Source organism: Saccopteryx leptura, chromosome 1, assembly GCF_036850995.1.
Source record: "Saccopteryx leptura isolate mSacLep1 chromosome 1, mSacLep1_pri_phased_curated, whole genome shotgun sequence".
Lineage (NCBI taxonomy): Eukaryota > Metazoa > Chordata > Mammalia > Chiroptera > Emballonuridae > Saccopteryx > Saccopteryx leptura.
In genome coordinates, this window is record NC_089503.1 from 178237914 (window position 1) to 178264603 (window position 26690).

Here is a 26690-nt window from a genome sequence, read left to right on the forward strand (position 1 = left end):
TATGTGAAAGAAGACCTGGCTCTGGGAATTTAGAGAGAGGATAAATCTAAGGACCATTACTGAGGAGAGTAAAAGAGTGAGTGGGATGCAAGGAAGGAGAAAGGCTGCATGAGGGTCAGGAGCTCATTATCGTGGATAAACTGAATCACAGAGGGCCACATTTTCCTGTGGATGAGGACACAAGTGATTTTTACATCAAAGAGGACAGAGGATAGAAGGATCAATTTCAATGGCCTTGATAGTTTCAAAATTATTAAAGTTATTTCAGGAATGTGAGAAATTCAATGGAAAAAACTGAAATTGAGGATAATAAAACATAAATTTGCCTTCGGGAATGTAATAGGGTTTTAAAATTATTATTATTATTATTATTATTATTATTATTGCAGCTAGGATCTTTGGACATATCATTTTATCATATATATGTATGCTCTCACTTTTGAACTCCACATGTTCATTCATTCTTCAGTATTTATTGAAGCCTTATCATGTGAGAAGCATTGGGTTATAAACTGGGGGCAGAAGCCCTGCCTTCGGGAACTCACAGGCTAAACATGGAAGACAGACACTTGGACACAGCAAGGTGGTCTGTATAGGTGGGCTCAAAGAAGAGAAGGCTAATAAGACTGTGGGCCATGAAAGGTATTGAGGAGATGAGTTTTAAGAGTAGTCTTAAGAGATGAGTGCATGTTAAGTAGAAAAAAGTAAGCAGGACCTTCCAAGGAGAAGGTAGTGTAGGGGATAGAGGGGATGGTAAGCTGGGGCCAGATTCTTGAAGGCCCAGTGTTACTTGGAAGAATTTTTGGTTGGGTGAGAAAGAGCCTTTGAAAGATCTAAGTCGAGGAGTCAACTCGACTTAAAATTTAGGTTCTGGTGGATTTCACTGGCACCAAGTGGAGAATGGGTGTGAGCTCTACCCTGAAAAAGTGGAATTGGGGACCCTGCAATGGTTCATTCAAGAGATGTTTGGGGTCTGAACTAGAGAAGCAATATCCAGGATAGGCTAAGGAGTTAATATTAGAAATGTTAATTATGAGGCAAATAGACAGGCATAGAAATTGATTCAGGTCAGAAAGTGAGAGAGAGGGAAGGAGTGTGGGATGACACAGGTTCAAGGTTGAGGTACTTAAATGGTGAGACCACCGGTACTAATGGCCTGGGTGAGGAAGGTTATGAGTTCAGCTTAGACAGCATACAGGCACTTGGAGATGTCTAACAGAGAGTTTAGCATTCATATGCAGAGGAATATGGAGAAATTGAAGCTGGAGAGGAGGTTTGGAAGTCATTAACATGTACGACTAAATAGTTTTAACTGATAATGGAGGAGTTTTCACAGCTGAACTAAGAAAATTTCAAACAACTCCATCCTGTTTCATCCTTCATTTAAAATTTACTAACAACCCTAGAAGATAGAAAGTAGGGCTCAGGTTTGAAAATTGACCTCAAAAGAGAAAAGAAGTCTGTTTAAATGTGACTGGCTGGTTGGTGTTTAACTTTTGCTTCTCTAGGAGGCAGAGTGTAAAGATACTAACGGAGAAGAAGGTGGGGACTTCATCTTTCCTGACCTGTTTAGTTGAAGACATGTTTTAAAAATGTAAACATTTAATAATTTGAGAATAAGAACAAGATATTAACATAATTTACACATAAAATGCCATTTTAAGTGTACAATTAAATAAAAAATTTATATAAGGTGTATTTTTTAAAATATGAAAAATACAATTAGAAACTAAGATTTTAGGTACTATGATGATATAGAGAAAGATTAAAATACTGCAAGTAATAGTCAATAGCTAGCAGGGAAATTCTCTGCTAGCTCAGAGGCCATGTGGATGGGGATTAGTGGGGATTTAAAGAGCACTGTTTGTGCTGGATGCTATGCCAGAAGAGGTAAGGCAGACAGGTAGTCTGGTAACATTTTAAAATTTCAAAGGAACTTTACTAAACCATTGCATGAGTACAATGGCTGTTGTGTTGTTCCTGTTGGCTGACTTTAGCATTTAATGGAAGATAGTTTATACTAGTGTTGCAATTATCTTTGTTTCATAGTCAAATATTTTATTTGGCTACCTGTGATTAGGAGTATAATTCTAATCAGAAGCAGCCCTGGCATCTTCAGTGGTCATTGACGGGACTTCACACACTTTAAGCTTCATTCATCTGTTTTCTGGAAGGGACAGACACTTTTTAATTTCTTTGCTTTAGCATAATAGCCTATAGTGCAAGTTAAATGGTAGTTTTTATTGATCTTGTTTTATTGTATTTTGTTTTCTATCCTCAAAGCTTGTTTTCCTCCATGATAATATCTGTAAGACTGCATGAAAAAAAGGTACGTGGAGACTAGACATATTCATAGGAGCTGTGTAACATCGTCAGTAAAGGAGGCATTGGTTGTGTGTGGCCTTCCTCTGAGGGTTCCTATTCGCTTTCTCAGAGGGTCGCTGTCTGACAATACTCACAAATGCAAGAAATAAAACCCTAGGAAACAATATGGCATAGCTAAACTGTTTGTAGCTCAGTAGGTGGGTATCCTCTGTCATGAGAGGGTGAGCACAACCTCGAACTTCGAATCAGACCCCCTGGATATACTTCTTGGTCTCTTTAGCTAGGCTTGCCCAGTTCTCGGGCAGCAAGCAGTCCGGGAGTTGGGGTAGCGGGGATTGTCGCAGGCCTTCGAAAGCAGTGAGTGTTAATGGGACTGACTTAGGTGGTGCCTGTCAGGGGGTGGTGCAATGTGGACGAACAAGCCTGCAGACATTTAAGTGTCTCAGGAGTGGGGTGATCTAGCTCAGTATTCTGGCGGCAGAGGAAGCTCCCAGTTGACATGTGATTCCTGATTTTCTCGTTAACACTGATTTTCTTATTAACAGCCTGGCTTTTTCATGTAAATAAAGTCTCTCAATCAACATTTCTGCACTGTTGAAGGAGGTTATGCCAATCTATTAACCCCAGTAAAATCATTAGGAAGCATGGATGTTAGGTAAATGTGACCTAATGCATCCCACAAATGAATAGAATTTATTATTATTTTTAATTACCCACTCCAATTTTTCTTTTTCTACTGGCCTGGAGAATTATGAGCTGCATATCGATGCTTGACTATCTATAAATACTAAGCATTGTACTGTTAACAGTTATTTAATGATTTAATCAGAAAGGGCTGGCCTCAGATTTCTGATGAGGTAATGAGACTTGGCATTGAACATGTTAATTGGAATTGGAAAGAGCTATTAAAAAGGCCATGAGAAGATCTTTCATGAAACTCTTGAATATGCTTCAGACTGAAGCTCTTATTAAATTATGCTAAGGGTGTTTTTTCCTTTCTCCTTAAATCACCTATTAGGCTCATCTAATCAACTTCCTGAATTGTTGTTGCAGAAGAAATTATTATGAATATAATTGTTGGAATTTATCTTCTTTTCCCTCCAATTGTCAGTGAGTCAGTGTTTAATAGATGGTCGTTTTTCTTAGTCCTCCTGAGTCCAAACCAGAATCAATTTGAGATTTTCTTTATATCTTTTTGAGTTTAAGACTTTATTGTCCTAGATATTAGTAATGGGTTTTAGTGCCCAGTAGTTGCTCTGTTGCCTCTTGAAGGCGTGGCTCTATTTCTTTTGAACTGACAGATTTGCTGTGTCATGTGTTGCACTTAAATCAGTTTATTGACACAGAAAAGCAGAAGGGCAGATGACTTGGTTAAGTTTTGCTCTTCCTTTACTAATAGCTTAGAGAAAGCTGCCACCCCTCTTCCCCCCAGCCAGCATGGGACAGAAAAATTGGGGGAGATTTATTGGTATCGCTTCCTACCGCGCCATTACTCTCAACTGAGCAATTTTTAATGCATCGGGACAGAAAAATTGTGTCACAATAACTATAAAATTGAATATTATTTTGAGTAAACAACTTGCCTAGTAGGTCCAAGGTTAATAAGTATAGGAACTACTTTTTGTTGAAGTCTTAATTATTTGGCCCTAGAATCACAATTTAAGGCTCTGTCAATGCTTTTTCAAGACACTGCACAAAGCAATGAATGAGTCATGTGGATTCTTTTTAAAATCAATGAAGAGTTTGAACAATAGTGTATCAGACATTTCAATAAGCAGAGACTTGGTGCCACTTTGAATTTTGTTCAAGGGTGAGGGCAAAAGAAGGTTTGACAGCAGTCAGTCTCCATGAGCATTACAGCATGTCAGCTGTTTGGCTGATGACTTGTTTTCAACTCAGCAGTCCCATACAACCAAATAAATGAAATCTGTTAGTTGAAAACTGTCTTAGATCTCTAGTATTATTTAAACATTGAGATTGGTTGGAAGAGGTTGGCTGAAATTCCCTTTTCTTTTTTCAGAGATGGCCTGAAAATAGTTTGTCAAAATGGTATTGTAATTATTTTTGGAACCTCTCAATATTTTAACATGTGTTTATGTATAAGGTTTATTTGTATGTGTTTATGTTTTGATCAAATGATGAAAATGTATGTGCCCACTCATATAGACATACCTATATTTATATAATACTATTTTTGAAATGTTGAGTATAATAATTTTTTTGCAATTTGAAAACCATTTTAATAGAACAAGGGAACCTGACTGTCTCTGGCTGGAGCTTCATGAATGTGCAGAATTCCTGGGAAAACTCAAGTAATTTATGCAGGGCTTTTAACTGAGGACTTTCTTAGGTTGACATTGAGCAAATAATTGAGATATAGTGTTGGCATGCAAGAGGCATATGAATGAGAACTAATCCCTTTCTTGTTCTTGAGTTACACCTTTGCACTGAATTGTAGTGTCTCTTTGGGTGCATGTGTAGGGACAGTTTTCCCCCAGTTGCTTATTTTTTGAGGGCACATATTTGTATCTTATTCATATCTTTGATGGGAATAACATATAAAAACACGTCTAATGGTAGTTTAGAAATAAGTAGACACAGGAAGGAAAAACAAGATTGCAACATAAAAGAAATGCCACACCAAAAGTGTAAAGATGATGTAAAAGCAAGTAGGTAAAATTTAATGCCAACTGGTGTCTATAATATGTAATAGAAACTAAATGTCTGACTCCACCTAATTTTAATCACAGATGCAGATCTGAAAAAGAAATAAATTCTTGCCCTGGCCGGTTGGCTCAGCGGTAGAGCATCGGCCTGGCGTGCAGGGGACCCGGGTTCGATTCCTGGCCAGGGCACATAGGAGAAGCGCCCATTTGCTTCTCCACCCCCACCCCCTCCTTCCTCTCTGTCTCTCTCTTCCCCTCCCGCAGCCAAGGCTCCGTTGGAGAAAGATGGCCCGGGCGCTGGGGATGGCTCTTTGGCCTCTGCCCCAGGCGCTAGAGTGGCTCTGGTCGCGGCAGTGATGCCCCGGAGGGGCAGAGCATCGCCCCCTGGTGGGCAGAGCGTCACCACTGGTGGGCGTGCCAGGTGGATCCGGTCGGGCGCATGTGGGAGTCTGTCTGACTGTCTCTCCCCGTTTCCAGCTTCAGAAAAAAGAAAAAAAAAAAAAAAGAAAGAAAGAAATTCTTGAAGAAGACCACCTAGACTTAGGCTTGCCGCTAAGGAAGCTCAGTGCAAGTACCTAACAAGGGGATCTAGGTTTCAGACATGACACATTTCTCTACCTCATACTGATAGGATAGGTCAGGAGGTAGGTGTCAAGTCTAATTTGAGCAGGAAGTAGGAGAGGTACTTCCCAGTATGACTGCTCAGAGAGTGGCCCAGTCCTCCCAGGGGGAAGTAATGGTATGGAACTGGAGTGGGATTTGAGTAGAGGGAAGGAGTTAGAGTTAAAGGTTGGAACAAAGGAACAAGCAATTTTGGACATGTCTGTTTGAGAGCTCAAAAGACCTGCCGCTTTTCCTGTTAACTCTGATCAGGCTAGTACAGTTTGCATGTACACACTGGCAACCACTAGAGGCCTTTTGTACATGGAGAGAATAGGGCCATGGCCCATCTCTGGTTGGCAAACTGCAGCTTGTGAGCCGCATGCAGCTCTTTGGCCCCTTGAGTGCGGCTCTTCCACAAAATACCACATGTGGGCACTACCTCGGTAAGAAATGTACCTACCTATATAGTTTAAGTTTAAAAAATTTGGCTCTCAAAAGAAATTTCCATCGTTATTCTGTTGCTATTTGGCTCTGCTGCCTAATGAGTTTGCCGACCACTGGAGGGGAGGGGAGAGGCTACTCGGGGGTCCTCTGTGAGCTGCTGGAACCACCTAGGCGGCCTGCTGCCTGCCTTGCACTTTCTGCCTTTGCTATCCCGTCAGAGGGTTGGGCTCACCCAGAGAGATTCTACACCAGGGAATCCACATAATTTATAACCCACCCCACCCCCTACTTCTCTGTATTTTGCACAAATTAGGAAAACAAATTTAAAGGGAAGTGAATTCTTTTCCTGGATAGAAAATATAAGGAGATCTGAGTGATTTTTTTTTTGTTTGAAAAACTATCTTTTTCAGATGTTTTATACAGTCCCCAAATATTTAAGAACTCAAGAAATGAGTTCTTTGTAAGGGAAGAAAATTTAACTGGCCCTTGGGGCAACTCTAAATTGTGTATCTCTGCCTAGCACTTATGAGACTCCTTAGAGCCTGGATTGTGTTTGAGAAAATGGATCGAACCCAGACAAATCAAAGACTTTGATAAAAACTGTTCCTACACCAGCAGAGAGCCATTACTTTCTTGCCTTTGATAAGATTGCAGATTATTTTGCAGTTATTGTAAGTGTCTCTTCTCATAAACTTCACTTGTCATATAATTGGAAATTGAATTAAGATGATAAACACTTGCAAGAGCCATGAATCCTTTTGGTCAACAAAAGCCAGTTCTAGTATCTTTTTCATGTGCAGTGTTTTCTTAAGCTGGTTGACTCTTATTAACTCACTTGGAGTCTGAGGCTCAGAACTGCCATGTGTTCTTAGTTGGGTCTCTGTGGTTCTGCTGCAGAGTATTTTCGTTAATCAAAGTGTCTAAAAAATATTCCCGTAAATGCAGTGGAATGAGGTTCCAGGTTTCTTAAGTGGAGCAAAGGTTATTGAGGATTTAGACCTCAGATCTTCATTCTTCTTCCCACTGTCATAATTTTCTAAGTGCTGAGGCATTGCCGATTTGTCTGTCTGTTTATTCAGTACTACTTTTTGCCAGCAAAATGGCCTGGACACAGGCATAATAAGAGACCACTTGCATAGAGCTTCTGCTAAGCTGTTCTCTGGCAAGGGCAGTGAAGGGGTAGTGTTTCCCATTGTCCATTCTGCTTGCTCTGAGTTTGCTGATTGAAGAAAGCAAGCTCTAGACACTTGAGCTAAGAAGAATAAGTATGAATGCATATGTATGTGTACTCAGTGGCAAGCTGTTCTACATTCTTCCTTCACATTTTTGGGGGTTTGTTAAACTAAAGATGCTTCTACTTCTCAATTGTAGGGGAGGTGGTATTTGATATCCATAAGTTTTACTTACTCAATCCTCACAGAATTGGCTTTCCACATTTATATGGAAAGTATTTTATGTAATTTCCAAGTATTGGGGAAATAGTACTAAAATCATGGTCTGGTAGAAGGTATATTTGTATTAATAGCTTATTAAGAAGAGTGTGAGTGATGGTCTTGAGGTATGGAAATAATAATGGGATTGAAGGGATTGTTTCAGGTTATTTCTACTTCAGAGCTGTGCCACCAGGGCTTTGTCATTGGCTTTACTGATTAGACTGGTCACTTTGGTGTCATGGGCTGCCCTTTCTCCACATCTTCTGCTGGTGAACTGCTGATGCAGCAGTCTTCAGCCTGGTCCTCTAGGCATTGTGTGGTCTTCTCCAGATCTTCAAGTGTGGTCTTTCATGCCATTCTGTGTTCTCAGAGAACCTTGACTCACCTATCCTTTTATAAGTAAGTATATTTGCATGTCTGACTTCCTTACCATATTATGTGCCAGTGTCTTAATCATCTCTGTATGTACGGTACCTAGCAGAGTATCTGGCATATAGCATAAGTTCAATGAATATTTGTTAAATGAACTATTAAATAGCTGTAGCCTAAGAAAGAGTAAGGTGTAGGAAGAGACAGGCAAGGAAACAAGTTACAATACTGCATGTCAGTGATGTAAGATATGTGTGAGAACTTTGGAAGGCCAGAGGAGGAGTGCCCAGTCCATCCTGGGAGGCCAGGGAAGGCTGTTTGGAGGAGATGGTGCCTGAGAGGAAGAGGGTCATTGGCTGTAGTGTGGAGAAGCCACTGGTGGGAAGAAGGGCGGAGAGTCTAATAGACACCTGCACCAGGACCAAAGAAGAGAAAGGTCCGACCAAGGTAGGGAGGGGAATGTGGTGAGGAGACGCCAGATTGGAGCACGTGAGAGATACAGTCTGCAGATCTGAGTGCTGCTTAGACATGAAAACTAGGAGCTATGGTCTGCATTAGGTTCATTACAATATAAATTTCTGATATTTCTGGAGGGATGCTTAGACTTGAAGAAAGGAAGTGGAGTGTTCATGTGGTGAGTGACTTGAAAGCCCCGAGAGACAGCCGGAAATAGCCCAATAAGTTTTGTTTTGGAAAAGAAAGAAAATATTAGTTTGGACCTTTGTGTATCCGCCTGCCCCTTGAAGGGTGATTCTTTGAAAAAGTATAACTCAAGGGTCTTTGGAAGTGTGGGAGGGGAAACTCTCTAGAGAAGAAGCATTTTGAGGGGGAATCCCTAAGTATGCAAGCATAGACTTTGAGTAATAATTATATAAAATGTAATAAACTAGACTGTGTTTTGCAGTGAGCAGAAACATAAGGGCGGTACTCACTGTGTCTTTTCTTACCACGTATGCTTAGAACGTCAGTCAGCCTCTTGAAGCCTACCTAGGACAGATGGCGGTTGACTGCCTCATAGAGTTGGTGTGGGATTAAAGGATACAGTGTATGGCAAGTCCCTCACTCAGAGCCTGGCGCGTGAGGTCTCTCTCTTTCTTTGTTGGTTGTGGTAGGAGATGATCACCAGCTTTCATGAGAGTATTTTCCTGTGGCCAGAAATAACATCAATATTAAAACCACTGCATAATCCTATTGGTGTCTCCTAAGCAGCTGCTCCCCCTACCCGTGAGAGGGGCTGGAGCAGTCTCTGTGGGGAGAGCACAGCTCTTCCCCAGCTATAAGTGACTTGTTGCAGCTCCCTTCCTAATGTGAAGTGAGTTCTGGTGTTTTGTTACAGTTCAGCCCCTGTCCTTCTGCTAGAGCACACCACACACATGTTGAGTAAACCAGAAGTTATATAGATTATGCATTTCTTCTTTTAAAAAGATGTTTTTGGAGGAAGAGGGAAGTGCCAATAAATGGGATTTATTTCCACTTTTAATGTAGCCAAATAATCACAGTCCTTTGATAACATTTTAGAATTTTATCTTCATGCCAATATAATTTCTGTCGGAATTTGAAAAATAAACCAGAACATTATTGCTCAAAGATATTCTTTTCTAGTGTGAGAAACTTCAAATTTTTGGTGTTCAGGTTTGTTTTTTTCAAGAGGTGAAAATGTGTTTATTCCTGGTTCTCTGGTTTCGGTTTTCTCTGATCTGATAGGTTTTAGGTAATTTAAAACAGCAGTTTAAGTTTGCCTTGTTCCATATAAGAACTTGGGGTCTATTTTCTCTTTGGGGGAGAAAATAAATATTGAAAATAACCCTAACCCTGAAAATGTAAGATTAATCCCACAGTTCTACAATTTAATTAATCACATTTTATCATAAGTAAAGTATGGTACCATATACATGGCCTGTAATCTTAACTGACTTTTTATGCTTAAAGTAAGATTTGAATGAATAGCATCCATAATTAGGACAGAATTTTCTATAACACAGATAAATAAAAGCTATGTGTGCTTTTAAACATTAAATGTGTGCTTTTTCATTAAATCATTAGAGGAAGTATCCAAATTTTCTGTTTCTGTGATTATTACCAATTTTGCTACTGATGAATAGTGTTAACTGGGTTAAGACAACCATTTTCTTCTCTGTTTTGTCTTCAATGCCCAATAGAGAGGTTACAGGTATTTTGAAGGTTAATGTTTATATAAATGTCCTTTGAGATGAGTAACATTTGAGGTCCCAAATTAATATTCTTGATGCAGAGTTAGTACCAAGCTAATTACTCCTGCCTTTGGGCACTGAGTTTAACTCAGTGAGTGTGTGCTTTTCCAAGAACTATTAGGATTTCTAGCAATGCTGCAGTTGCTCACAGAGCTTTGTCTAACCCGCGCTAGGATGCGTGCTGACAGAACTGCCTGTCCAGGTGCAGTGGAAATGCCACTGCCCAGGTCAGTAGCCTACTCTCCCTGGCCACTGGGGAAGCATCCACCACCAAATGTAGAGTCCGTTGTCCCAGTGCGATCCTAGAACTGATTTTAGTCCTTGGCTGCCATCAGGGTTTGTTCAGAAAGAGTATGCCATTCTCTCTGTTTCCTCAGAACTTATTTAGCAAATACTGGTGGTTAACTAATATGTGCCCAGTGGGCTAGAAACCAGGGACAGAGGGATGATTAAGAAAGACAACGTTCCTGACTTCATGGAGGTTTGTCTAGTGATGGAGGGAAGCTACTGGATCAGTGATAAAAAGCAGCAAGAGATGCTTTTTGATAAGAGTGACAGGATGGATTTGGAAACAGGCACAGGGATTTGTAGAGTTGGTGGCAAGGATTTGAGGGCCCTTCTGGCCCATAGCTCTCTTTGCTCTGAGGTAACAGGAGGAGTGTTCATCTGCTGGGACTTTCAGGGGCAGTGGGGAACCTGGATGGGAAGAGGGGTCAATAAGTAGTCATTAGAGAATAAGGAGGCTAGAATTGCGAGACAACCATTAGGGCTAGTGGAGAGCAGTTCCCATGTGGTGGCGTGAGCTTCTCAGTCACATGGCTTTCCCCTGACTTGACTCAATGGGCGTGGGAAGATGACAGGTATCCTGAGGTTTCTTACTCTTCAGTCATAGAAGTGTACTGCTATGAAGGATCCTCACTATTTTCATTGTTATTAGGTCTATTCAGAAAAACACGCAAAATATTTATTTATTTATTTATTTATTTATTTATTTATTTATTTATTATTTTGTATTTTTCTGAAGTTAGAAGCAGGGAGACAGAGTGACAGACTCCCGCATGTGCTCGACCGGGATCCACCCAGCATGCCAACTAGGGGGCGATGCTCTGCCCATCTGGGGCGTTGCCCCATTAGGGCCAGAGCCATTCTAGTGCCTGAGGCAGCGACCATGGAGCCGTCCTCAGTGCCTGGGCCAACTTTGCCCCAGTGGAGCCTTGGTTGCAGGAGGGGAAGAGAGATAGAGAGGAAGGAGAGGGGGAGGGGTGGAGAAGCAGATGGACATTTCTCCTGCGTGCTCTGACCAGGAATCAAATCCCGGGACTTCCACATGCTGGGCCGACGCTCTACTGCTGAGCCAACTGGCCAGGGCTTTATTTCTTTTTTAAAATATTTACATCATAAGAAATTTTCAAGAGCCTGTATGATCAGGTTAGTTGGCAAAAATGGTTAAAATCAACATATAGAAAGCACTGACTGTTAAGAAATATACATTTTTCTTTATCACAGATTTATTTATTTTTTTTTGAAGATTAGAGAGAGAGAAAGAGAGACAGAGAGAGAGAAGGGAGGAGGAGCAAGAAACATCAACTCCCATATGTGCCTTGACCGGGTAAGTACAGGGTTTCGAACCGGTGACCTCAGCATTCCAGGTCGACGCTTTAACTTCTGTGCCACCATAGGTCAGGCAAGAAAAATGCATTTTCTAAGAAATATTGCCTAATGATCCTTCTTTGGAAGCTGAAGATAATGTTATCTGCCTGTCTGAGAAGGAAGTTACAAAGCTAGCTAATTTAAAATGAGAATAAATGAAAGAAGACATTTTAAAAAGACTTAATAACTGTACGTGCTTAATATGTTTTTTATTGTTCCCTTCCTTTGTTTTCCTTGATATCTCTTTCCCTCTTCTATATTGTGAAGACATAAGAGGTATTCTACATAAAGTGTTTTAGATTAAGTTACGCATTTTATGGTAAACAGGTGTTCCTAAGAGAGAGCTTGAAAATGTTCAATTTTTCTTTTAGGAACTGCATTGCCATAAAGGATCTTATACATGCTGTAAACCTGTGAAACTTTAGTTTTTAGTCCCACATGATCTATTAGTTTTGTCTGAATATGCTCGCAATATCTGTTCCCAGGGTACTGATCCCAGGCTCTGGTGGGATCTGACATGCAACCCTGGAAGCCTTTGCTTGGGGTCCCGACTGGCAAAAGCTTGTCAAAGCTTGTCAGAACTTGTCATTGCCCCTCATAAACTCATTTCAGGGTTCAGCTCTAGAGATCGGTCTATCAAAAGGAACTTTCACTGTAGTTAGTTGTTCCCATAGGTTGAAATCTACTTAAAAAAAATCAATGATAATGCCTGGCAGGCTATATCTGTGATCATTTTTATTTTTTTTAAAGTAAGTTACACTTAGATTATTCCTCCTGTATTCTGCAGTACCCATACCATTTTATACACACACATTCATATTTATGTAAAATGAAACCTTGTGTCAACACACAGATTAACTTGTTTGTCATAACAAAATATGATAAAAGTTGATAAAACAGGAACTTCTGGTTCTCCATGTATTGCTTCAAAGATATAAAAGTACTGAATTACCTTTCCCTTTAAAACACACCCATGCGAACTGCCTCATGTTTATAGGTAATAACAGTAAAGAATAAAGCGAAGGGAGCAAACGGTGCTGTTGGCACCACCATGGGCATGCTCCTCAGCCATGTGAGAGGGAGGGAATCCTCCCCCGCTGCCTTTATGGAAGAAAACCGCATTGCCTTTGAAGAGCTTTTATAAACATTCTTGGTAGCTCTGCTACATTTCACTTATGCTTTATTTGAGTCTAATTATCCAGCTTAAGATTTCCAACTCAGAAGTTGCTTCGATTCCCAGAGCTGGAGTTTTTTAAGGTATTTCATTCACTTGGTCCTTGTCGCGCAGTGTCTCTGATAGAAGCATTTTACTGCCTTCCTCGGTCCTTTGTTGTAAATAAACAGCTCCCTATGCTGTTGTTCTTGCCATTCAGCTTCATTTCCGTGTCTCTCAGATGTACGTATGTAGTGACAAACTTCATGTTGCAAATGGACCCAGGCAAATTTCTTACTGATTATTTAGAAATATGTCTGTAGCCGCCCACAGTTAGATGTAAATGAAACGTGAAGGTGTTGTCACCTGCAAGTTCAGTTCCAGGCAGTGTGTTATAATGAAAGCAAGTCCCAGACTGGATCGTGCACCAATGCGAACATTTGTTATCAAGCAGCCACTAAAACTGTCACATGGCCTGTTCTGTAAACTTTTTGAAGCCCCTAGCTCCGTATCCTTTTTGGTACTCTAACAAGCACCTTGCAAGCAATCATTCTCTTGAAGCAGATGAGTAGTATATTAGCTTCAGGAATCAGGTATCACCTAGTTGCAATTGGTTCCATCATACTTTTAAATGTAGGGGGCCTTTAAGAAGGCTATGCTACTGTAGGGTGTCCACATAATTTACTATTCAAACAAGGATACTTTTGAGAACAAAGGGGGGCGCTGTTAATAATCGTGTCAGGTTAAGTGACATAAACTGGGACTGTACCAGGGAAATGCAAACCTGTGATTCCTCCTGCATTGGGCATGCTAGATTCTCAGACCCAGTTCATGTGAAGCAAAGATGCCTCAATACTTTTAAAATCCTGTATCCTAAAAACCCATTGTTCCACCAAGGAAAAATTATTTCTATCATCCATAATTCAAATGAACAAACCTTTTCAGGCTGACTAGAGACAAAGATATTAAAAGCCTTTTTGTAGTTATTTCTAGCTTTTGTGGCAATGATTAGAGTGTGTCAGTCAATACCTAACTATTCTGGGAATAATTCCTTGTTAGGGTACTTGAGATACTAACCAGCACCATTGGGATGTGCCCTGGAATGCACTAAAACATAAATCACCCTATAATAATTTTCTGTTTTTCTATTGATGTAGTTAAAGTTACTACAAACAACGTAACCATGCCTTTGCTAGAGCATAAAATTCGGTGGTTTTTTAAAAAGAAAAATGAAAGATTCTTTTTTTTTTTTTTTCCTGAAGTGAGAAGTGGAGAAGCAGAGAGACAGAATCCCACATGCGCCTGACCGGGATCCACCCGGGATGCCCACCAGGGGGCGATGCTCTGCCCATCTGGGCTGTTGCTCCATTGCAGCCAGAGCCATTCTAGCACCTGAGGGGGAGGCCACGGAGCCACCCTCAGCACCCAGGCCAACTTTGCTCCAATGGAGCCTTGGCTGCAGGAGGGGAAGAGAGAGATAGAGAGAAAGGAGAGGGGAAGGGGTGGAGAAGCAGATGGGCGCTTCTCCTGTGTGCCCTGGCTGGGAATCAAACCCAGGACTTCCACATGCCGGGCCGACACTCTACCAATGAGCCAACCAGCAAGATTAGCGTGTACAGGTTTTTAAAGCTGCATTAGAAGTAAAACACAGGTAAATGCAACATTTAGCAACAACTTGAACTCTCTTTTATGTATTCTTCTGGGCACTCTAGTCATAAAATATTAATGTGCATGTTTAGGGGTAAAATAGTATGCTCTAAAGAATATAGATAGTCACTGATAATTTGTAATCATTTCCTAGATTTTTAAGGTAAATAATTCAACAGTAGCACTGTGGGATCAATAACTTGCTAAAGAATGAATAATGTGATCGATTAACATTCATTAGTTGCCACTGATAGAGCAATAATAATTTGCCTTCCTATGTTCTGTAGGCATCTAAGAAGAAAATATAGCAGAACTTTAAGGTATCAAACTGTATTTTTCTATATATATATAATTTTCATACAAATACAAAATGAGCATATTTGCCTAATAATGGTCAAAATTCATAGGATGCTAAAGCTGATTCCCCAAAATTCCAGAGATGAACTATATATAGGTACTTAAAAAGTGCCGGAATAAGGTTCTAAGATTAGTAAATTGGGTATTGTATTCTAGGATCAAACAAACAAACAAACACTCCTGTAGTCTTTAGGGTTATCTATCTTTCTACGACAGAAAATTTATGCATCTGTACGGGCAAAAATCTACAGGTATAGCTTACATATTTTAAGTGTTAAAGGATAAGAGCTGTCTTACTCATTTTTATATTCATATGTATATCTACCAAGTAATAAATAGTCTTTCAGTAAATACTCTGTTGCAATACATGTGTTGAATAAATATAGACTCTTTTTTTTTTTTACAAATCATTTTTTTTAATTTTTATTTTATTTATTCATTTTAGAGAGGTGAGAGAGAGACAGAGAGAGAGAGAGAGAGAGAGAAAGAGAGAGGAGAGAGAGACAGGGGGGAGAAGCTGGAAGCATCAACTCCCATATGTGCCCTGACCAGGCAAGCCCAGGGTTTCGAACCGGCGACCTCAGCATTTCCAGGTCGACGCTTTATCCACTGCGCCACCACAGGCCAGGCAATATAGACTCTTACAGCAAAGACTTTTTTTTTTACACCAACCAAAGGGAAGACAATTGAATAATTTATCTAGCTCATCCATGGTAAAACGTACAGGATGCTAATTGGAGCAGTTCAAATAAATGAGCCAAAAAGGACAAGAGACTGGTCTACCTTTGACTTATTTTTTAATATTTTGACCAACACCATTAATGTTCTTAAATTATGAATTTGTTAGCCATACAGTAGCATAATATTTTGAATATTTTTTTTTTAAAGCCCAGAGAATTACATTGAATTAAATTGTGCCCTGAATAAAGTGAGATATATTAGAAAGAGTCTGAAACCTAACTTAGCATCTCTCTCTGCCTGGGGTATTTCCATTGGCAACATATTTCATTGTGAGTAAATGAGTGGATAACATTGAAGAATCATTGCTGAGCTCAGTGATTTTCAACTGGTGCCGCAGAATTTTTATAATTAGTTTACGTGTGCCATGAGATGGATAGGCTTGGCGACCGCTGGCTGAGCTGCATGTGTAGGAAAGGACATCCCAGCCCTGTCATTTCTTCTCTTTCCTTTCCTCGTGGGAACTGTGAATAGAGCAGACCCCGGACTAGATGTGGATTTGCTTTTTTTCTATGTTCTCATTCTTCTATAATTGAATGAAAAATAAGAGACTAAAACATTATAATTGACTTACATGTTTGTGTACATGTTGAAATCTGCCAGTGTATCTCTTACTACTTCTTGTGCAAATGAGCATATTGACAAGGAATAGACGAGATAATTGCTGGTTGAGACTCTATAATAGCATTTCCAAAAAGTATTTTCCATGAAACACTAATCCTGTGTGATTGTATCAAGGTAAAGTATTCAGGAAATGCTGATGTATAACCCCTGGAGAATCCCACTGTACATAACACTTATGTCTCAGTCAGCTTGGGCTGCTATAATGAATTACCCAAGACTGGGAGGCTTAAACAACAAATTTATTTTTCATAGTTCTGGAGACTAACAAGTCCCTAATGCAGGTGACAATAGATTCGGTGTCTGGTGAGAGCCCTTCAAGGACCCTGGGTCTTATAACTGCCTTCTTGCTATGTTCTCACATGGCGGAGAGAGAATTTCTTTGGTGTGTCTTTTTTTCATTTTAATTTTTTATTAAATTTATTGGGGTGATACTGGTTAATAAGATTTTATAGGTTTCAAGTTGTTTCTATGATAGGTATGCTGCATTGTATGCTCACCACCAAAGGCCAAATCATTTTCCATCACCGTATATTTGGACCCCTTTACTCTATTACCCCTGCCCCATTTCCTCTCCTCTATGGCCATACCACCCTGAACATGCCCAATCTAGTCTGGTGTCTCTTCTTATACAGGCACTAATCCCATTCACAAAGCCTCCACCCTCATGACCTAATTACCTCCCCACAGCTTCACTTCCAAATATCATCACTTTGAGGATTAGGACTTTGGCACATGAATTTTGTGGAGACACAAACATTGAATTTATAGCAACTTATTTTGGGAAATGCTGCTTTATTTTACTGTAGTCACTTTAATTTTTAGGTCTGCCTTTTTACTATTTATTTTGTTTGTCCTGTCTTGTTTTTTGTTCTCATGTTTCTCCTTTCTTGCCTTCTTTGAGTTAACTGAAAAAAAATTTGATGGATATTATCTTTTGGCTCTCCGAATAGTTATACATCTTTGTATTCTTTTTTTGTGTGTTTTTCCTAGGATTATATTGCACATATTTAAATTTTTTACAGTTTATTTAGAGTTAATATTTTACCATTGCGTGTAAAAATTTAGAGTGCCCCTTTTAGAGTGGCATGTGGCTTACATTTGCATACTTAAAAAAAACTCACAGTGCAGTGTTTATTTTTTTGTTTAAATAGTCATGTATTGTGAGGAAATGGAGAGAATAGCCTTTTCTATCTGCCCACATATTTATCATTTCTAGGTTCTTATTTTTTTCATGAAATTCCAAGTCTCCCTCTGGTACCATTGTCCTTAAGCCTGAAGAATTTCCTTCAATTCTCACTTCTTGTGTTGTACGGAAGTCTTTTAGTTTTCTCTGATATGAAAATGTCTTTATTTTGCTTTAATTCCTGAAGAGTATTTTTTTCTGGGTATAGAGTTATGGGTTGACAGGTTTTTCTTTTCTCCTCTTGGCATGTTTTAGTTTCCAGTTATTGCTGTACCAAATTACCACACATTCAGTGGCATAAACAGTATGAATGTTTTACCTTATAGTTCTGGAAGTCCCAGTCCAAAGTGATCCAGCAGGCTAACGTCATGGTGCCGGCAAGGCTGTGTTCCTTGTAGAGCTTCTAGGGGAGAGTCTGCTTTTTTGCTTTTGAGCTTCTAGAGGCGGCTTGCATTTCTTGACTCATGGCCCCATGGACAAAGCCAGTAATTTTAGGCTGAATCCTTATCATTGCCATTTCTCTTGTTTCTGTAGCCTCATACTGTAGATATATCTATAACATTTATTTTTACTTGCCAGCGTACCTTAGATGGCTGTCCATGTTTACCTCATACAGATCTACTGCACTTGATATTCTATACTCCAGTGTTTCTGCAGATACTGTTAATTTGTCCAATTAAAATCTCCTGGAAAGCCTTCAATTAATACTATTAATTTAAGCAGCAAAGTCTCATTGTTTTTGGAACCGACTTACTTGAAATTTGTGATAATTAGGCCAAGACTAGAATTAAAATTTATGTTCCAGTTAATGACTGAAAAGAATATTTTTAAGAGATAAATAGCCTTTAAACACTAGTTTAAAATGTACCAATTACACATAAACATATCTATTTTTCATCATCTAACAAAGTAGCTTGTTCTGCTCAGTATGTGCATTTGAAGGCAATAAAAGGTACATGCCATTAAAATAGTTCCACAATCAGATTTGTCACTAATTAGAAGTCTTGTAAATTTAAACACAATCATTGCCTCCCCCTCTTCCCCACCACTTCACCTCGTTCTGTTACCTTCTGATTAGAGTTCTGACAGGCCCCTGGGTGAGGAATTTGCCTCTTCGTGAGGAGCAGGCCTCCTTGGAGCCAATTCTGTGTGTTTTGGAGAGGGGTACACAGGGACTTTCTCTTCTGGTGCTTTAGTAACCTGAAGCTTTTGTCATTTTGGATGCCATTTTCAAAAGATAAAATGAGAATGGATAAAGGAATGGAAAAAGAGAACTTAAAGCCCATTATTTCAAAATGGGTTTATTTATAAAGTCTCTTACAGATTGGTGCAGAAATGCTCAGGTGCATTTCTGGTTAAACACTAAGGAAGTATAATTGGGCCCAATAAATATTAAATACTACCTTCTTTTTCTACTTCCTTAAGAATTAAGCTTGCTCGTGGCATCTTTTCTCATCTTACACAAAGAGGTAAAGTGGATGTTTTCAGTCCAGCTCTTAGGACAGAAGGACTTGAGAACTATGCTGCTAACCTGGACTTAGGAGTCTCCAGTTCCTGCCTTGCTAGCTGTCTGTGCCTCTTCGGTTGTTTTCATGACTCTCTAAGCCCCTATTGCCTCTCAGCCTTTGAAATGGATTCAGAAGGCAGGGTGAACATCTCGCAAAGTGTGGTTCCTCCCTTGGAGCTCAGAGTCAGGCCTAAGTAGTGGCCACCACACCCTTGGGTATGCCTCACAGAAGGAAGGGGGTGCGGATGCTGTGCTTGCCTTCTCTTCACAAAGGAGGGCACACACAGTGAGGGTGGATGGTGTCTGAGGCAGCACCCCAGCCCACTGCCCACTGAGGCATCCCCGGGAAGGAGGAGAGCAGTCTCTGCCAGGTGCACTCTGAGTGGAAGTCAGCTCTGCAGTGGCTGAGTTGTTGGAGAGCACTGCTGCATCCAAGTCAGGGCTGTCTGCAGAGGTGCTGAGTTCCTGTTCAGGAGGAGCGACAAAGCAGCTCCTGCATACATCTGCAGTCGGGTAGAGAGAAGTTTGAAAGCAACATGATGAAAAGCACGAGGTGTTATCTTTTGGGACTGAAAATGGCGTCTTTCTCATTGTTGTTGGCTTTGTTTCTTGATTTGATATTGTGTTTATTTGTTTGGCTTATTATCATTAAAATAATTATGAAAATAGAACATGCATTTAGGGACTTGTCTTATATTTAATTTTTGGCAACATTTTTGTTCTTAAATGCTTTGCGTGGTTTATTTGCAAAAACAAACAAACCGTTATTGTAAGTTAGCAGATTAATATCTGCAGACACACCTGCTTTCAAGGTTTTTATCTAATTTTAGGAGCATAATTACCATGACAGCATTCTTTTCTTTTATGTGAAAGGCGGTGGATTTTAATGTGAGTTAAAGGTATCTGGAATGAAGCCTTCCTTAAACAGAAGAAAATTTTCACAACTCAAGCAAATCCTCATAGTTTGTTGTCTTTTATTTCAAATGAAAATATTTTTATTTCAACGTTTCTGTTTCAAAACTTTTCTTTTCCTGGGAGAACAAGATAAGGCAGCTACAATATCATGATTAGGAACACTAGGTCCAGAGCCAGACTTGCTGTGTGACTTTAGTCAAGTTAATTACTATCTCTGGGCCTTAGTGACAGTGTCTAAACAATAGAGATAACAATCCAAAGGATATTCTACATAGTTGATCATCTCCATTTTGTTTTCAGATGGGAACTACCTTTTTTTTTTCTTAAGTGAGAGAGACAGAGAGAAGGACAGCTAGAGACAGCCAGATAGGAAAGGAGAAAGATGAGACACATCAATTCTTTGTTGTGGTATTTTAGTTGTTCATTGATTGCTTTCACATATGTGCCTTGACTGGGAGGCTCCAGCTGAGCCAGTGACCCTGTGCTCAAGCCAGCTACCTTAGGCCTCAAGCCAGTGACCTTTGGTCTCAAGCCAGTGACCATGGGGTCATGTCTATGTCCCACACTCAAGCTGGATGAGCCTGTGATCAAGCTGGTGACCTCGGGGTTTTGAACCTGGGTCCTCTGCATCCCAGGCTAACGCTCTATCCACTGCACCTGGTCAGGCAACCTTGTATTTTTTTGTTGTTCTTGTTGTTTTTTTAATTCAATGAGAGGAAAGGAGGCAGAGACAGACTCCTGTATGTGCCCTGAGCAGGATCCACCCGGCAAGCCCACTAGCAGGTGATGCTTTGCCCATCTGGAGGTGAGGCAATGGGGCCATCTTTAGCACTCAGGGTCACCTTGTTCCAGTCAAGCTATGGCTGCAGAAGGGGAAGAATGAGAGAGAGAAATGAGAGAGGGAGGGGTGGAAAAGCAGATGGATGCCTCTCCTGTGTGCCCTGAGTGAGAATCGAACCCGGAACATCCACATACTGGGCTGATGCTCTACCACTGAGCGAACCAGCCAGAGCCACAACCTTGTTTTTTGTTCAAACATTCCCAAGTCAGTAATTCTTCTGCTTCCCACATTGCTTTTTGTGATGTTATTGTTGATAGGGAAGTCACCTTTTCATTTACTTCCTCGTCAGAGACGGTAGGAACCACCATATAAGTCAGGCACTGGCCCTTTCCCTGCTGGAGTCATTCTGGATGGATGATCTTGCAGATGCATGGCTTTATGCCAGCAAAACTGGCTCCCTACCAAGGGCCATTCATCCTGATTTCATATAAGAATTTCTTTGACTTGTTACTAAGAGTGGTATTTATTATTATATTTTTTATTAGTATAACAGTAACAAATGCTTGTGTCTTTCATCACTGTTGACGATATGCTTATGGACATTATTGCAATTTTGATAGAGATGAGAAAGCCATGGCTTGGGATTTGACTAGACAAAGGGGAATCAGGTAACAAATAGCTGACATGCTGTGCTCTGTCTTTTACCCTCTGCTCTTCCACTTCCTTCCCAGCTCCCTTCCCAGTCATATCCTCCACCTGAGCATTACATTGAATAGTGAATATTTAATTTTGTTTTATTATTGCTTTTGATTTTTCTTTTTCAATTGTTTGTTTCATCAGAATAAATTTTTTATGCAAAAGAAATGATAAAACAAAGATTTGAAGGGAGCAAATAGTACTCCTTTAATAAAGGCAGAAGGACATGATGTCTTTCTACCACTAGGGTGTTCTTTTTTTTGCTGACCTGTCATTTAACACCCAATGTCTAGACTTAATAGTCTGGGTTTAAACACAAGATACAGAAACAAAATCATCTGGAACTGATTTTTTCACACTAAACACTTATTTGTGATCCTGCTTTCCAGAAGGCTCTGTCCTCCAACCACACCTCCTGATGAAAACCACTTAGTTCACCAAGAAAGATTTAACTGTCCTTAATTGGTTTTCCAAACAGTCACACATACAGGATTCACTTAGGTTGAAAATTGACTAGCCAGTTGCAAACCACAAATTCATCTGTAGACCCTCTACACAGCCCCTTGTCCCCTGCCATGGAGGGTCTTGCTAAGGACCGTTTGCTCACCTTCCAGCAGTACCTGCTCAGTTTGCCCTGGAGCGCGTGGCCCTAATAACTGTTTGTGGTTTTCCTGCATGCGTGATGTTGACAGAGCCAGATGTCTCCTGGGCACGGTCAACATGTATCTAAGAGCTCTCATTTCTCTTCCAGGCTATTTCATGCACATGCTTTTCATCCAGACGAAAGAAGAGAATAGATTTAAATCAACTTAATTGTAAAATTACATGTTTAATAAAAATTATGTTGCTTGCTAGACTCATGTCCAGAAGCAATTCTTTGTGATGGTATTGAGCTCTGCTTTCTTTGGGCTGTCCAAGGCTGTGAGCCATGGGAGGACATTGGTGAACGGGGGGAGGATCTCTTATTTGTACCAGGAGGCACAAGTATGCAGAACAATGTTGAGATTTATTTATTTATTTATTTTTGTATTTTTCTGAAGCTGGAAACGGGGAGAGACAGTCAGACAGACTCCCGCATGCGCCCGACAGGGATCCACCCGGCACGCCCACCAGGGGCGAGGCTCTGCCCACCAGGGGGTGATGCTCTGCCCCTCCGGGGCGTCGCTCTGCCACGACCAGAGCCACTCTAGCGCCTGGGGCAGAGGCCAAGGAGCCATCCCCAGCGCCTGGGCCATCTTTGCTCCAATGGAGCCTTGGCTGCGGGAGGGGAAGAGAGAGACAGAGAGGAAGGGGGGGGGGGTGGAGAAGCAAATGGGCGCTTCTCCTATGTGCCCTGGCCGGGAATCGAACCCGGGTCCCCCGCACGCCAGGCCGACGCTCTACCGCTGAGCCAACCGGCCAGGGCCTCAATGTTGAGATGTAGAATCAGAAGAAACATTTCAAATCCTGACACACCAGGTGATAAAACCCAGATGTTCTTGCCAGCCCCCACACTGACTAGATTTTTCTCTTATAGTCCAAAAGCTAGGGGAAGAGAAGAATGATAGAGGGAATGCAGGTGGAGGAATGGGGTGGGGGAACGCTTGCTTGGCTTACTTGCGAAGCTAGTTCCAGCTCGACCTAGTGTGGCGATTAAGAACCAAACTGTTCTCCTCCACTGGCTGTCTGGAATGTAGACAAATACGGAGATATATAACAACAGTTGCTATAGTGGCGCTCATTGTATCGTAGCACCGATGACAGGGCTTAGTTTATTTTATCACTGTTGAGAATCATGATCTTGTGTCCTACTCATTTCACCTTATTCATCTAGCTCTGCCTTCATTAACTATGCTGTCTCCAGATGTCTATAATAGTAGATTCCTCAAAAGGAATCTACTAAGCCATATTCGTCGAACTTTTACTATTATTGATTGACTCTTTCTCCCCAAAAGTTTACTAATTCAAAGAAAGATTATTCTTATTAAAGTACAAAACTGTTATTCTGTCCTCCCATCCCAGACTAATTACAAAACCACTATCACACCAGATAGTAAACCTTAAATATTTTAACATTTTTCCCCAGCAAGGAGATAGCAGCACACACAATTATACTAAATGATTTCTTTGTCTCGGATCCCGGAGACTGCATCAGTGCTTAAAGATGAGCAAGCCCGCCTGCCCACCCTGTGGGAGCTAATGAACTAGCGTGGATACCTGTGAGTAGGTTAAATACATACACTGTGACAGATAACAGAAGGAAAACTTTAAACAATTAATGAGGATCTAGAAAATATTTCCTTAGAAATTCACAGTTCAACTCAGTTTTACAGAGCAGGTTCAAGAGCGCTGAATTCTTCTCTAAGTCATGGCTCACGGTCATAATCATTTACAACATAATTTCAATCTGACTGTACTTTTTTAGAAATTGTGATAATTTTGGGCTTAACTTGGCTAAAATTTACCTTTTCACTGTTTGTAAAAAGTGATTTAAAAAATAGTAATGTGAAAAATATTGCATGCCTAATTTTTTTTTTTTTTTTTTTCATTTTTCTGAAGCTGGAAACGGGGAGAGACAGTCAGACAGACTCCCACATGCGCCCGACCGGGATCCACCCGGCATGCCCACCAGGGGCGACGCTCTGCCCACCAGGGGGCGATGCTCTGCCCATCCTGGGCGTCGCCACATTGCGACCAGAGCCACTCTAGCACCTGAGGCAGAGGCCAAGGAGCCATCCCCAGCGCCCGGGCCATCTTTGCTCCAATGGAGCCTTGGCTGCGGGAGGGGAAGAGAGAGACAGAGAGGAAAGCGCGGCGGAGGGGTGGAGAAGCAAATGGGCGCTTCTCCAGTGTGCCCTGGCCGGGAATCGAACCCGGGTCCTCCGCACGCTAGGCCGACGCTCTACCACTGAGCCAACCGGCCAGGGCTGTATCTTTCTGAAGGTGGAAACGGGGAGAGACAGACAGACTCCCGCATGCGCCCGACCAGGATCCACCCGGCACGCCCACCAGGGGCGACGCTCTGCCCACCAGGGGGCGATGCTCTGCCCCTCCGGGGCTTCGCTCTGCTGCGACCAGAGCCACTCTAGCGCCTGGGGCAGAGGCCAAGGAGCCATCCCCAGCGCCCGGGCTATCTTTGCTCCAATGGAGCCTTGGCTGGCTACGGGAGGGGAAGAGAGAGACAGAGAGGAAGGAAGGGGGGCGGTGGAGAAGCAAATGGGCGCTTCTCCTATGTGCCCTGGCCAGGAATCGAACCCCGGTCCCCCGCACGCCAGGCCGACGCTCTACCGCTGAGCCAACCGGCCAGGGCTGCATGCCTAATTTTTAATCAAAGAATCATTATCAAATGCTTTCTAAAATGTCTCATTAATATCCAAATTGTTGAGAAGCAAATTACAAATCTATTAATTCATTAACGTTAAGTCTCCTAGGGCAGGGGTTGGCAAACTCATTAGTCAACAGAGCCAAATATCAACAGTACAATGACTGAAATTTCTTTTGAGAGCCAAATTTTTTAAACTTAAACTGTATAGGTAGGTACATTCCTTATCAAGGTAGCGCCTGCATGTGATATTTTGTGGAAGAGCCGCACTCAAGGGGCCAAAGAGCCGCATGTGGCTCACGAGCCACGGTTTGCCGACCCCTGTCCTATGGTGTCCAGTAACCAACCATTGAGTTAAATTAAACTGAATTGCTTTAAAAATTTAAATCTTTAATTCAATTTTCATTTAGAAATTCAAGTGAATATTTATTAACTTTAGATATTTATATGGTAATAAGCTTTAAATCTTCTTAAGGTTTTTGTTTTTCAAAACATCTAAGCATTTGTTAGAAATTTTATAAAGCAAATTCATGGAAATTATCTCCTGTCCAGGAGTTTATGAAACAAAAGCAGATATATAGTAGAAAAGCATAAAGTAAAAACTTGGATTAAAGAAGAAAAAGAAGGACGTCAGTTAATAGGTAGATATTCTTATAGTAATAAAAAAGGGACTAGGAGGCCCTGGCCGGTTGGCTCAGCGGTAGAGCGTCGGCCTGGCGTGCGGGGGACCCGGGTTCGATTCCCGGCCAGGGCACATAGGAGAAGCGCCCATTTGCTTCTCCACCCCTGCCCCCTCCTTCCTCTCTGTCTCTCTCTTCCCCTCCCGCAGCCAAGGCTCCATTGGAGCAAAGATGGCCCGGGCGCTGGGGATGGCTCCTTGGCCTCTGCCCCAGGCGCTAGAGTGGCTCTGGTCACGGCAGAGCGACGCCCTGGAGGGGCAGAGCATCGCCCCCTGGTGGGCAGAGCCTCGCCCCTGGTGGGCGTGCCGGGTGGATCCTGGTTGGGCGCATGCAGGAGTCTGACTGTCTCTCCCCGTTTCCAGCTTCAGAAAAATACAAAAAAAAAAAAAAGGGACTAGGAACAGAATGAGGGTGCTCATTAAGTAGGCAATAAGTTCCTTGAGGCAGAAACTGTACTTTAATTATACAGAATCCCTTTTGACACCTAGTGCAGTGTTTTCCTGTGATGTTGTCAAAGAATGGTTGTCCCAATTGGAGGACAGGGAATTAACAGAGCCTTGAGAATATTCTCACATCTGAGGCACTAATAATTTCTGGTGTGAATTCCATGTAGCAGTGTTTAAGTATTTAATAGTAATTTGATTTTTCTGGCTGGTTTGGAACTTGAATTACATAAAAGTGAGGAGGCAAATTGGTATCATTGCTTGTTTATATGCAGGGGAATCTTGAGAAGAGTTTTCTCATACTACACTCTTATTTAAATAGCCTCAGTCTATAGATCTGGGATTACAAAGTAGATGAATTTGGAGGTAAGTACTCCCTTCACCTCCAAATTATTGCATTAATTTGACATAGCATTCCTTTAAATAGTGAGCATCTCAAGTGAATTAAAGTTTTGATTCTGTTTACCCAACTCATTTTACATAGAGCTTTCTGTAGCACTTTGATGGGATAGAGCAAGACACACCTCTGGACTCATCTCTCTGGGCTGCATTCCTATATCCGCTGAGGAAAATATGGACACACCTATGCATGCTTTCTGTTAGACTGACCAAAAGGCAGGAAGTTGAGCTGTAGAACCAGAAGGAAAATTCTTCCTTCTATGAACTGTGCTTCCTGGTCCTTTGGATTCAGTGGGGAATGGGTTTAGAGAAACCTGGAGGGTTTACCTTCTCTAGAGAAAAACGGGATAGTGTTTCCATATCTCTGGATCTGTATACATATTTATTCTGCCTTATTCCAGAAAGAATTAATTTTTTTAAAGGTAAAAAAATATGTAAGTGAAATAATCAGAACAAGCAGTTAAGGAAAATAAGTTAAAGTTAGAAGTGGGGTTGGTGTATACATCACATGATGTGAGGACCTACACAGTCACAAGATGGAGATCACTTTTGTTGTTAGCTTTTGA

At 41.2% G+C, this 26690-nt stretch overlaps 1 protein-coding gene across 5 annotated transcripts in view; it reads left to right on the plus strand.

Moving 5' to 3' along the window:
• SMYD3 (SET and MYND domain containing 3) overlaps window positions 1–26690 on the plus strand; it is a 740343-nt gene that overhangs the window by 443639 nt on the left and 270014 nt on the right. For 2 of the 5 annotated variants that reach the window (XM_066381715.1, XM_066381734.1), the window contains exon 6: window positions 11579–11659. The exons of the other annotated variants lie outside the window; for them this stretch is intronic. In XM_066381715.1, coding sequence (XP_066237812.1) covers window positions 11579–11659 — 81 coding nt within the window. The remainder of the gene's footprint in view (window positions 1–11578; window positions 11660–26690) is intronic. 5 annotated transcript variants of the gene reach the window in all.